Source organism: Brassica oleracea, chromosome C2 (genome assembly GCF_000695525.1).
Source record: "Brassica oleracea var. oleracea cultivar TO1000 chromosome C2, BOL, whole genome shotgun sequence".
NCBI classification, from domain to species: Eukaryota; Viridiplantae; Streptophyta; class Magnoliopsida; order Brassicales; family Brassicaceae; genus Brassica; species Brassica oleracea.
In genome coordinates, this window is record NC_027749.1 from 20555175 (window position 1) to 20569399 (window position 14225).

General features: G+C 34.6%; 3 protein-coding genes across 4 annotated transcripts in view; 2 read left to right on the top strand and 1 right to left on the bottom strand.

The window, feature by feature from the left end:
• Window positions 1–7410: 7410 nt before the first annotated feature.
• LOC106323664 lies at window positions 7411–8808 on the top strand. The gene has a single exon (XM_013761750.1). It carries the CDS (start codon window positions 7411–7413, stop codon window positions 8806–8808), a length of 1398 nt encoding a protein of 465 aa, XP_013617204.1.
• Window positions 8809–10491: 1683 nt separating this feature from the next.
• Window positions 10492–12942, top strand: LOC106323665. Its single transcript, XM_013761751.1, has one exon. It carries the CDS (start codon window positions 10492–10494, stop codon window positions 12940–12942), a length of 2451 nt encoding a protein of 816 aa, XP_013617205.1.
• A 743-nt stretch (window positions 12943–13685) lies between these two features.
• Window positions 13686–14225, bottom strand: part of LOC106322582 (pentatricopeptide repeat-containing protein At1g71060, mitochondrial) — a 3503-nt gene continuing 2963 nt past the window's right edge. Inside the window, exon 2 of one of the 2 annotated variants that reach the window (XM_013760641.1) lies at window positions 13686–13781. The gene's annotated coding sequence lies outside the window, so the exon portion shown is untranslated. Of the gene's footprint in view, window positions 13787–14225 lie in introns of both variants that reach the window. The other variant, XM_013760642.1, reaches the window with a different exon arrangement.

Below are 14225 nucleotides of genomic sequence, written 5' to 3' on the forward strand. Positions count from 1 at the left end.
CATTTTACTATCCGGATCCGGATTCGGCCCCTCCGGATATCCGGATTTTCGGATCGGATCCGGATCGAATCTCGGATAGAATCCGGATCTCGGATAAAAGTCTCAGGCCTAGCACTAAGTGTATTCTTCCTGGGGCCGACCGGATAGCCTATAGAATTTATCAAATATACAATATAACTTCTATAAATTAATAATTTCTATAAATTAATAAATTTCGCTGGTCCCAACTTGGACCGATTCAAAATTTGACACAAATCGATAAAATAATAAGATAATAATTTTTAGAAAATTCTATGTAAATATATGGTCTCACTAAAATTATAAATTAATAATTTCTATGTATACATATTTTATATAAGTAAGAACCTATTATTATATTGTTTGTTTTATATTCACAATGAAATTATTTTTATATTTTTTTAACACTTAATATATTTTTATGAGATTTAGTAATACTATATCTAAAACCACATTTAAATTCTATGCAATATATATTATATATACCAAATGATATAATAAAATTAATATAAATGTCAAATTTTAAGAAAAATAATAATTAATGTCTATCACTAAAATCAAATTTTTATCCTAGAATAAATTTATATTAAAATAAAAATCTAAATAAGAATTTTTTTTTTTGTAAATTAACATCTTTATAAATTAATAAAATTTTAAAGTCCTAACATTATTAATTTATAGATATTTTTGATTGAAGATAACAATTTGAATAAATTAATATCTTTTGTATATAGGCATATGGCACAGGGAATAGGAGAGGGATTGAAGACAACGATTTGAATTTTACCTGCGGGATGATAGAATCGGGCATGTGGTTGGAGGATGAAGAAGAAAGAAAACACATCCATGTGCTAAATGGTCCCACGTTTATTCAAGACCATAATCACCGATGTTTTCATAGTCTCATAAATGTGAAAAACGGTTCGCATTTAAAATACCGTACCTACAAACATATACTCCCTATGTTCCTAAATATAAGATGTTTTGGTAGAAACACACATATTAAGAAAACTACTTTTTGTCTAGAAAATATCATTAAAACTATAAATTAATGGTATTCAACCAATTACAAAATATACTATTAAAATATGATTAGGTACACAGTTTTTAATAAAGTAAAAGTTATCTAGAAAAATGAAAACATCTTATATATTGGAACATCAAAATTTTGTAAAACATCATACTTTTAGGAACAGAGGGAGTATAATCTAATACAAATCTCGTTCTTATCAATACAGTATTATTTTTTACAATCAGACATACTTTATTATTAGCTATTTATATGGTTCTACACTTTTAAATCCTGATAGTAGTTTTTTTAATCCAAATCTCGCTCTTATCAATACAGTATTATTTTTTACAATCAGACATACTTTATTATTAGCTATTTATATGGTTCTACACTTTTAAATCCTGATAGTAGTTTTTTTTAATCCAGTGGTTTAACAAAAATTCACTAATACTTCTATACAACGATGTATGTGTTTCAAATCTTAAAAGAAAAACAAATTATACAAATTAATTGAGAAAATGTTTACGCCAAATTTTCAACATAATGTAAAGCTGCAAAATTGTTGGCTGTAAAATGTTTCTACCGGTATCAAAACTTGGACAAACTAAACATTTCTAGATCGCGGGCAAAGCCCTAACGGTCAAGAAATTTTTTTTTTTTTTAATTTGTTTGTAAAGATTTTCTATATTTTTAAATTTTAACATTGGTCGATTTGATTTGTTTTGTACTTTTTTGCCAATTTACTTTAAATATGTTAAAGTTTTTACCGTTTTAATGTATTGTTTTCAATGAATTTTGATGTGATCAAGTTTTAACCACTAAATTCAGACTGCAAGTACACGTCAAGTCGCGGTAGTACTTATGGATCAAATTTACGAAGACCAAAGTTACATTACAATTTTGTGAGAGACGAATAGAGTTAGAACAAAAAAAGGAGTTTTTGTGTTTATCTAATTGCAATGAATGTAGAACCGAATGTAAATGTGATGTAAACTATGAATAAGAAGCGTCAGGTCTCCGGTAATTCCCAAGAAACACAAACATATATGATTATTAAACAAACAATGTATTAAGAACCGTTCTAAAACTAAAATCTCTCAATTAGACTAGCCTACTTTCGTAGTATTACACCCTATGCATTAGAATCCTAGAGACCAACTTCCGTTGAATATTAGATTTTGAACATGCAAAAAGAATAAGTTTGATAGGTTTAGAAACTCCCTAACATCAACTTCTGCTGGCTAAAAATATTTCGCTTATCTACGTTCGTTCAAACATTTAATCGAACACTTTCAGTGTATTAAACAACTTTCATTGTGACTATTTCCTTATTTCCTTTATGTTTTTGGCTTTGGTTTTCTTTTATTATTATTGCATTTTGCTGTTAACGTGATAAACACGTCTTAGTTAATACTCGTGACCTCATTAGAATTTGTAAGAGGTGGTGTAGTTTAGATTATACGGAAGCGATCTTATGGTTTTAATGGACGTTTTCATATTATTATGAAATAAAAAAGGCTTTTGCTCTCTTCTTTCCTTACATTTTGGCTTGAATTAGGATTTTCAATAAGACATGATCTTATGCATTCACATACACAAAGCTGGTGGGATGTTTGTCTCACATTCACAAACAAGTTCATGATAACTTGCAGGTTTCATCATCAAAGTACAGACCACAACCGATAGATATAAGCATGATTTACAATTCAGGGTTGGCAACTTTGTGTGGGTAGTTTTAACAAAGGAATGTGTTCCTCATAGCTTTTACAACAAGTTGAAAGCTCGAAAGATAAAACCTTAGAGATATTAGAGAAAATGAATGCTAACACCTACAAAGTTCAACTACCACCTAAAGTTTGTTGTTCCGATGTTTTCAACATTAAACATCTCTTTCCATCATTTTGCGTGATAATCCTGAAGATTCAAGGGTGAATCTTTTTCTACCCTAGGTGACATGATGCAGCGTGACTATTTCTTTATTTCAATTATGTGTTTGGCTTTGGATTTCTTTTGTTATTATTGTATTTTCCTTTTAATGTGATAAACGCGTTTGAGTTAATACTCATGACCTCATTAGGATTTGTAAGATGAGGTGTAGTTTAGATTATATAAGGAAGCGATTTAAGGGACATTTTCATATTATTATTAATTAAAAGAAGACTCTTATTCTCTTATTTTCTTGTTTTTCGGCTAGAACTAGGGGTCTCAACGATTTCAAGAAAATATTGATATGAGGCATTCACAAACTAAATAAGATTTTTATGCTATTCTAGCTTATGCCATATCACTATATGATCAATCCAAGCAAGATCTAAAAACAATTTAGATGAAAAAACTGATAGATTATTCCCTATTCAAACAAATTACAATCAACAATCCATAAATTCCCTTGAAACCCTAAGCCTAACTAATGAACTACTTACACATAGCACAAGAATCATAGAGATATGATGGATAATGCATAATGGAATTAGAAATCATAAACATGGTTCAGAGAAATGATCTTTTCTAAAGGGATAGATTAGTTTCCTCAAATCTCCAAAACCAATAAGTCTGATGAAAAAGAAAGTATAGCCTAAACAATTGCAGAAATAACAGATATAGATCTAATTCACGTCATGGTTAAAGTTTGGGTTAAACCAAACCAAAAATGAGGAAAACTGAAATTTTTCTTTTTTTCTCGTATTGAAGACATACCATTCTTCACTAAAACGATCATAACATTTGATTTAACCAGTAGACCAACCTCAAATCAGTGGCATCGGAAAGTAACTCAATTCTCTATTTTGTTTCAAAACTTGAAAGAAATTTATCGGTGAGAAATCTTTTATCTTTTGGTAAACTTCTGATGCATCTACACAGTTCTACAATGATTTTTTAGACCCAATTCGACACATCTGCTCTAAATCAACCTAATACCTGAAAAGACTCGATAAAAGACTGAAAGATTTGAAAATACATATTATAACTTGATGAACAACTCAAAACAAAGATTAGAAATCGAAAAAAACACATTTTATCAGATTTGAAAAGATAAAAGTTACCATTCAGTTGAACTTCTGTAAAGAGGTAACAAAAATATTTTGAAGCGAGTGTTGGCAGCAATTCTCAAAGATTTCAATTGTTGATGACATGTTTTAATGTTGATGTGGTTCTTATTAGAAGCTCTTCTCGTCGCGGAGTGCAATATGAAATTTTATTTAATCAATTATTTGAAACAGTGATTTCATTAACTCTATTGTTATCAAAGTGATAACTAAGTGATAACTAATATAGCAAAAAAAAACGACAACTGTGGTATCTCTCTAGTACATATGTGTTTGTTCATAACTTTTACAAAAAAATGTTTGTTCATAACGCTACGTTTAAATAATTATCGGTGGTAGTTGTGCTTAGCATCAAAATTTATCGGTGACATGTGCAGTGCCGTGTCAGTCCTTTTAGTCCATTAAAATGTTGTATGAATTCAACTGTAATTTGCATTTTTTATTATCTAATTTATCTTTTTCTACCTATTAATTTAACATATATATAAAATTTTCATAAATAAAATTCAACATCCTATCCTATTACTTTTAATTCATATTTTTATTTTTATAATTTAATAGCCACAAATTATTAAAAAAATGATTGTAATCTAACTAAATAACTAAAAATAACAGTCTTAATAATTTTATTCTATTTTATGTGTATTCTTCACTATATTTTTTAAATAGTAAATTTGATATTGTTAAAACAAAATATGCCATGACATAACTGAATTCCTAAAATTAACATGGAGTAAAAAAATATAGAAATAATAATGAAAATGACATTTTTGTTATATATTCAAATAAAATGAAACTACTTTCTATTTATAGGTCATTAAAAATGATGAACTTTGATATAGTTTTTAATACCCCCAACATAAGTTTCGACACATAAATTAACAAGATTCTTAAACCAATTAAAATAGTCGTTCTATACACAACAAAGATAACATTCCGCGCGAAACGCAGACTAACCACCAATAACTAAGTTTGAACTATTGGATGAAATAAAATTTAGAAAGTCTAGATACCCAATAATAATATAACATGCGTTATAATAAGAAGATTAGGTTAAGATCTGCTCCTTGCGCGGGATGAACATTATATATATAAATAATTATATATATTATACTCCCTCAGTTCTCTTTTAAATGACGTTATAGGATATTTATCTTGTGTCAATATACTTGACGTTTCCAGAAAACAATGCAAAAAGTAGAGACATAAGACTATTTGCCGTTCTGTTATTGTTTCAAAGTGAAATAATTCTAGCGTAAGTGTCTTACTAGAGGTGATAATTAATTAATGGTGAAGGGTATAAAAGATATTGTATTAAATACCTTAATATGTGTGAAAATCATATAACGTCATGTATAAAAAAACAGAGGGAGTATGATTTTATTTGAAATAATAAATATATATTGAATAATTAAAAGTCATTAACTAACATATATAATTAAATTGGTGCGAACATATAATTAAATCAATTTTATTAATCGTTTATTAATCCAAACAATATTTTTTTCTATTTGAAAGGATATATAATTAAATTTAAATCATATTAACATACATAGTATATTTTTAAAATATCTATTAAATGATACTTTCTATTCATATGTTTTTCTAAATCATTTGTATCTTTTATATTAAAAACTTTGAATTACTGATAACAAAATTTTCATTGTGAGATTAATACTTTTAGTAATTTATAATTTTTTTTAAATTAAGTTGTCAATGTTCATTCAAAGCTTTTATAAAAAAAATTGTTCAAATTAAATCTCGAAACTATAATATTTATGTATTTGATATGGTTTAAAACAATATATATATATGTATATATCAATCTTAATAATTAATTAAATTTGACTTTTTACTTATATGATTTTGTAATCATTTGTATTTTGTTATATATATATATATATATATATATATATATCTTAATAATTAATTAAATTTGACTTTTTACTTATATGATTTTGTAATCATTTGTATTTTGTTATAACAAAAAGTTTAAACCATGGATCATAAATTTTGAATGTGAGACTTTTAACAGTTTTAGTAATTTATAGTCATTTTTAAAAATTCGAAATATAACATATACAGAAAAATCTAAATTTTTATTATATGGTTATTGTAGTTATTTAATTTAGTTTAATAGTTTAAAATTAAACAAGTATGATAGAAGATGCACTAATTTTTATCAAATCTTTATTATTCAAAATCATTAATTGCAATATATACTTTAGCCGCATTAGACAATTACGTAATTTTTATTTAAGAAAATTATAAAGAACATTAATAATGAATTTATAGTTAGTTTAATAAAAAAATTATTATATAATTAGATGGACCAACATATTTCTCTAATGATTATAAAAATCATCCTAATGATGACACGTGGCTACAAAAAGAAGTTGTAATGTTTATCAAATAATATATATGGGATATTTTTTGCTAGCGGCTCAAAATTGTTTGAATCTGTATCGCTGGATATTTGTATTTTTTGTGTCAGCATCCATAGATACGTGATATTTTTTGTCGACAGTATTTGATAAAAATTCAGAAGATGACAAATAATTAAAAAAAAAAACAAATTGTGAGAAAATGTAAGCGATAAAATTTAAAGAAGAGGACACATGTTGAAGAGTTTGTAAGCGGGGAACAGTGAGAAACATTAGCGTTCAGTTTTATTGAAGAGTTTATTGAATGGTAGCTGGACTAGAGAGAGTACCACTGTACGAGGAATCTTGCATCATTTACCTCTTCGGAGCCTTCTCACCAACCAAAACGTACTAGTCTAGAGGCCCATTTATTTCCCCATTGACATAAGCTACTCCCAATGTCAGAAGTCGAGTAAAACATAGTTGGACTCGATTGGTGATATAAAAATAGTAAGCCAGTTTTACGGTAAAATTTATGGCATAACCAATTTAACATCTGAGATTGAAAAAACCTATTTTCTCATTTTTTTTCTCTCGTGTGGCGATTTCCGGCCATTTAAGTCCGGTCTGAGACTTTCTTTTTTTAGTTTATTCCTTCTTCTTTCCGGTTGGGAGAATCTAATTACCGGCCCTTTGCTACGGTGTTAATTTAGGGTACTTATTGCCCCTTTCCTATTTTTAAAATTCTCATAGCTCCAATTACTTCCTAGTTTCCTTTCTCTTCTGGAAGTTTCCATATTCTTTTCACCGTGATTGCCAATCTTCCCTTTTCATCATGATTTCACAAAAAATAGTATCAGAATTTTGCCTTATTACTGGTAATTTCACGATTATCACGCTTGATTTGCTCCCCAAAGTCTTAACCTTGCTTCCAAGCTCCGCCGCATTCCTTGATTGCTCTGCCGCCGTAATGGCTGATTTCTTACAAAAAGCTATTGGTGCTATGTCGATTGAAGATGAGGAACCGCTGGTGCTCCCGGACAGTCCTCAGTTTACGGTCGTGGATGCGAATGAGACCAGTCTGCTTGGTCGCCTTCTCAACCCAGATTGCCAATCCATGGCTCGCATGATCGACTATATGCCCACTGCGTGGAGGGTTTATGGAAGGGTCCGAGGTATCGCGTTATCTCGTGATCGTTTTCAGTTTGTGTTCCAGAGAGAGGAAGATCTGGTGATTGTTCTGAATGATCGTCCGTGGTCATATAATCACTGGGCGATGGTGCTTGAAAGATGGACTGCTTCTCCTCCTGTGGACTTTCTGAACACAATGGAGATTTGGATCCGTATTCGGAATATTCCGCAGATTCACTTCACGTCGGAAACTATGTATAAGCTTGCCTCGGAGATAGGTAAAGTAGAGGTGATTGCCTATGATCCAAAAGTATCCCATACTAAAGAGTATATCAGTGCAAAGATTACTTTCCATGTGGATAACCCAGCTAAAGCGGCGAGGAAGTTGGCGCTGAAATCAGGTGGAACTGTCACCATTGAATATGATTATGAAAAGATTCATAAACGTTGCTTTCACTGTCTGAGGCTAACACATGAGAAGATTCGGTGTCCTTTACTCAGAAAGGGGCAGATAAAGTCTAATGGTGGGAGCTCGAGTTCTGCGATTATCCCTAATAAAATTCCTAGTCTGCCTGCGGTGATCAACCAAGCGAGATGTGAAGCGTTGGTGGCTCCACCGGGTTTTGCACCCCTGTTCCCTGAACTATCCCCTACTGACCAGAAGATGGCTATGCTCTATATATCTCATTCTGATGAGACTGAGCGCAATGCAAGGATCCTGAGGGTGCGACAGGGCATTGAGGACAATGCAAGAGAATCGTCCTTGCGACTAATAAAGATTACGAATGAGATTGATAAAGGCAAGGGTCATGTTTTCCACTTCCCTGAAAACATCAACTATCAGGGAGATTGTAGTAAGTTTTTTCGTGCTGGTGCTCAGCTGCTGCTTGGAAGTATTGAAGATGAAGCTGAATCATCTGCTAAAGCTCCTGATACCATGTCGGCCCCTATCCTTGGGTCGTCGGGTTTTCAGCTTGGCCCCTCTTCGGAGGGGCGTGCTTCCGGAAACTTAAGCTTGGGCAAAGCTCCAAGGATCTGGCCTCCATATTGGAAGAGGAAAGCAAACTCCACGAAAAGGAACTCTGTCGCTGGACCTTCCTTGAAAGATCAAGATCAGACGGCTGCAAATGGTTCGAAGAGGAAGCAGAGTGTGTCAGCTTCGGCCGTGGACAACAAAACTCCAAAGTACACAGAATCTTCGGTGGCTTCCGTATTGAAGCCGCTGCAGCCGCAATGAGTATTTTTTGTTGGAACTGTCAAGGAGCAGGTAGCTCTGAGACAGAACAACAACTCCGGGTGTTTAGGAGAAAATTTTACCCGGATTTTTTATTTCTTATGGAGACGAAACAGAAACGTGTGTTCATGGAAGGGTTTGCAGCAAAAATTGGGTTACAATCAGTTAGTTACGGTGGAGCCGGTTTGTTTGAATGGTGGGCTTGCTGTAATGTGGAAAGATAGCTATTCGGTGTCGATTCTCTCAGCGGATAAGAGGATCATTGATATGGAGGTTACATTTGGGTCAATCAAGTATTTTCTTACATGTGTGTATGGGGATCCTGTCAAAGCAAACAGGCAGGAGGTTTGGGAACGCTTGACTCGCATTGGGTTAGTCAGAAATGAGGCGTGGTTGCTAGCTGGTGACTTTAATGAACTAATGACTAAGGAGGAGAAAGTTGGTGGGGCTGAAAGGCATGAATCTTCTTTTTGGGATTTTCGCAACATGGCTTCTTTTTGGGATTTTCGCAACATGGCTGAAAATTGTAAAATACGTGAGCTAAGATACACAGGTAACTGCTTATCTTGGGGTGGTTGGAGAGAAAGAGTCTGGGTCCAGTGTAGACTTAATCGCAGTTTTGGGAATAATGAGTGGTTCTCCTTGTTTCCAAGATCAAGTATGGAATACCTCGAGTTATGGGCTTCAGATCACCGTCCAATCAGGATATGTTTTGCCTTAGAAAGAGATGATCCGAAGCGCAGTCGTTTTTTCTTTGACAAAAGATACTTGAATAAAGCTGGTATTGAAGAGCTTATTAAAGAGAGCTGGGGGACAGAAGGTTTAGATCAGAGCAATACTATGGAACGCATAGGACGATGCAGGAAGAGTATTATGAAGTGGAAGCGTTATTCTGACACCAACTCCAGAAATAAGATTTCGAGACTAAAGGAGGCTTTGGAGAAAGAAGTGGCTAAAAGGTTTCCTTCATATAATCTGATGAGGAAGCTGAAAATGGACTTGGCTGAAGCTTTAAGAGAGGAAGAGGTGTTTTGGAGGCAGAAGTGTAGAGAAGAATGGTTGCGGTCTGGTGATAGAAATACTAAGTTTTTTCACATTGCGTGGCTGGGAAGCGACTTCAAAACTGTATACTGATGCTCCTGGATGGGACAAGAGAATTTCTCGGAGGGTTCAAAAGGTAACATAGCTGTTGAGTATTTTCGGGACTTGTTTAGGAGTTCTAACCCTTTCGACTTGGAAGCTTTGTTCACTGGGTTTCAAGGGCGGGTTACTCCGGCAATGAATGTGATGCTGTCTGCTCCGGTTTCAGCAGAAGAGATCAGAAAGGCAGCCTTCAACATTAAAGGCAGTAATGCTCCAGGAGAAGATGGACTTACTGGAATTTTCTATCAAAAATTCTAGCATATAGTGGGGCCGAAGCTGACAGAGGAGATCAGTGGTTTCTTCAAGAATTCTGTTATGCCAGATGGATGGAATCATACCCAGCTCTGTCTCTTGCCAAAAATTACCAAGCCGACAAGAATGCAGGATCTTTGACCTATCAGTCTTTGCTCAGTTCAATATAAGATCATCTCGAAAATATTGAGCAAGCGGCTGAAGGCAATTTTGCCGAGCATCATCTCTAAAACTCAGGGAGCCTTTGTGTCTGGGAGGCTCATTTCAGACAATATTATCATTGCACACGAGATGGTGCATGGGTTGAGAACTAATCAGAAGGTGTCTGAAGAATGCATGGCGATAAAAACCGATATGTCCAAGGCATATGATCGTGTGGAGTGGAACTTTTTGGAGGTGCTTCTTGAGAAGATGGGCTTTGAGAGAACGTGGGTTAGATGGATAATGGCTTGTGTCACGACAGTTTCTTTCTCTGTTTTGCTGAATGGGAATTCACATGGATTTATCAAACCTGAGAGAGGTCTGCGCCAGGGTGACCCGCTCTCTCCATTTCTATTTATCTTATGCGCTGAAGCTCTGGTTTCTTGTCTCAATGCGTCTGAGGAAGCGGGTAGACTTCATGGCATTAAGCTCTCAGCTTCAGCCCCGGCAGTTCACCATCTGTTGTTTGCAGATGACAGCCTTCTCTTATGCAAAGCGAACATCTTGGAAGCAACAGAAGTGCTGACATGTCTTAAGGAGTATGGAGATGCATCAGGTCAGATGATTAACTTGCAAAAGTCGTCGATAATCTTTGGTTCTAAGGTTCCTCCTGATGCGAAGGAAGATATCAAAGGTATCTTAGGTATAGACCAGGAAGGTGGTGAAGGGTCTTACTTAGGTTTACCTGAGTGCTTTAGTGGTTCTAAAGTCAAGATGTTGAACTTCCTTAAGGAAAAGCTACAGGGGAGACTGAGGGGTTGGTTCTCGAAATCTCTATCACAAGGTGGGAAGGAAATTCTCTTGAAATCTGTGGCGTTGGCGCTACCTATTTACGCAATGTCGTGCTTTAGGTTGCCAAAGGATGTGTGTGCTAAGCTGACTAGTGCTATGGTGGAATTTTGGTGGAGTTCTGGAAATAATAAAAAGAAAATTCCTTGGGTGGCATGGCAAAAGCTATGTAAGGACAAAGAGCTTGGTGGTCTTGGATTCAAGGATATTGAGAAGTTTAATCAAGCCTTACTTGCAAAGCAAGCTTGGAGAATTTGGTCTAATCCTGAGTCACTGGTGGCTCGGATTCTGAAGCACAGGTACTTCGCAAGAACTGATTTTCTGGAGTGCAGCATAGGAACTAGACCATCCTTTGCTTGGCGTAGTATCATTCATGGTAGGGAGCTTCTCTCACAAGGGTTATATCACAAGATTGGCTCCGGGGAGACTACTAGGCTATGGTCAGATAATTGGCTAGTTGATGGAAGAGCTCGTCCCCCTATGTATAGACAGGATGCGATTGTTGATCTCACACTGACGGTGAGTGATTTGATTGATTCGAGAGTAGGAAGTTGGAGTGTGCCAAGAATTCGAGAACTAATAGTGGAGGAGGATGTTGAGCGTGTATTGCAGACTCCTATTGATTTAGCTCGTCATGACCAGAAGATGTGGGGTTTCTCAAGGAATGGAATCTACAATTCAAAAAGTGGCTACAAGTTAGCTGAGACTTTGCAGGAAATGCAGCTTCCTCCCTCTCCAGGTCTTCCTCCAATAGAAAAAAGACTTTGGAAAGATCTGTGGCAGACCAATACATCACCTAAGATCAAACATTTTATGTGGAGAGCACTGTCGGGAGCGTTAGCTGTCAAAAGTAGATTGCAGTCGCGGGAGATCTTGTTAGATACAACGTGTTCCAGATGCGGATTGTCAGAGGAGACAATATGCCATGTCCTCTTCCACTGTGAGGTTGCGAAGAAAGTATGGACAAGATCTGGTTTTCCTATGCCATCTGGTGGTTTTTCTGTCAACTCGGTGTGGCTCAATTTCTATCATCTGATGTCGGTGAGCAGGAAATTACCAAAAGAGAATGAAGCTCGCCTAGCCTTTCCTTGGATCCTGTGGCAAATATGGAAAGCCCGTAACTCGTTTTGCTTTGAACAATGGACGAAGGATGCTGAACTGATCTTCTCAAAAGCGTCAAACGAAGCTACTATGTGGCTAAATATGTCACTTATCAGTGGAGACGGTCCTTCATCGCAAATGACTAATCTTGAGGCAAGAAGTAAATGGCAAAAACCTCCTCCTGGAATTACTAAGTGTAATGTAGCATCGTCTTGGGTAGATCCCCTGTTGAAGGGTGGAGCAGCTTGGATTGCTCGAAGCCATACCGGCATACCACTGGTGCATAGTAGGAGTGCATTATTGCCTATGAGTTCTTCCTTTGAAGCAGGGTTGTGCACTCTTCTACGGGCATGCACGGACATGCACAACTTACATTTCAAAAAGGTAATCTTTGAAATCTCATCTCCGCTTGTTTTGGATGCCATTAACAACCCTCAATTGTTCCCGAATGTACCAATACTGCTATCGAATACGCTTCGCTCCTTGCACCAATTTGATTATTGTCAAGTGGTGTTAGTACCAGAGGGAGTTAACTCATTAGCGTTTGAGATTGCCGCTAGTGTCACTACAGGTCTACGTTACCAATCTTACATTGCTAGTGGAGGCCCTTCTTGGTTATCTCCTGCTATCAGAAACCAAGCACTGCCATAGTGCTGATCGTCATGAATCCGCCTGATGGCCGCGAAACTAGTGGTCTTTGGAGTTGTTTACATTGTGTTAAACGTTTTATTTGGGTTCTTTTGTTTAAGGCTTTGGCCTTGTGGCATCTACTGATGTCTTATTTGCAATTTTCTGTTTCAAAACTTGTGTGATTTCAAGTCATTTGACTTGTTTTTGAATGAAATTCTTGACAAAAAAAAAAAACCAATTTAACATCTTGCTGACAAAACTCTTTCATCACTGACCATCTTAAAAGGCTTCATCATCATATATTATTTTCATTGTCCAATATCTGCAATTTAGTTCTTTTTCCTTTACAAAGTAAAGAAAAATTATACTATGTATATATATAAGTTATTGGATTGTTAGGTACATAGTCTAACTTTTCGTTACCTTGTTAGGGGTCCAATTGATTTGGACTGTCATGGCTAGGATTTTAACAAAAAAAGTGACTTCTAAAACTTTTAAGGCTTTATAACGTAAAAACTAAAAAGGAATCGTAAAAATAGTCTAAAGTCACAAAGTATTGGCTTTAAAAAACTAACCTAACAAGTGAAAACAAAGAAAAAGTGGAATTTGAGAAATTTTAGGAAGACTTTGAGGACTTTCAAATTTTAAAAATGTGATTGATAAAAAATAAACATTGAAGACTGCAGAAAAAAAGTGAAAGCTTCTAAAGCCTAAACCAATCGGACCCTACGTCATTTCAATATAGATTGTTTTGTATACTATTTATATTTAGAAAATATGGATAGATCATAGGTCATAAAAATCCAATAGTCCAAAAAGATGAAACAAAATGTAGTAGAAGATATAAGCAAGAAGAAAGACATAGTACCTGTTTGTTTCTCCATCTACATGGACCATTTGGATGAAGATGAGAGTTTTGTTTGTTTAGGCACTAAAAGTGCAACTCATTCAGATGGATCATCCGGATGACTTTTGGAAATTTAGGCTTAATTTTAAAGTCCATTCAGCTGAACCAATTTGGATCATTTGAATGAAGATGGTTCATTCAAAATGATATAATGTCTATTATACCCCTAATGTAATTCACAAATTACAAACATAAACATAATATCATTTTTGTCACAAACGAAAACTGACAAAACTACAAAAACACTTTTTCCCGTGCTAACTACTTTTTCACGCCAAAACCCCAAAACGCATTTTCCCGCTAAAATTGCAAAAAAAAAATTCCCGTCAAAATTGCAAAAACGTGTTTTTCCGCAAAAACCGAAAACATGTTTTCATGCCAAAATCACAAAAAAAAA

Bases quoted from the DNA above. Each gene is read 5' to 3' on its own strand.
- LOC106323664 (XM_013761750.1), top strand. From the start codon at position 7,411: ATGGCTGATTTCTTACAAAAAGCTATTGGTGCTATGTCGATTGAAGAT.
- LOC106323665 (XM_013761751.1), top strand. From the start codon at position 10,492: ATGGTGCATGGGTTGAGAACTAATCAGAAGGTGTCTGAAGAATGCATG.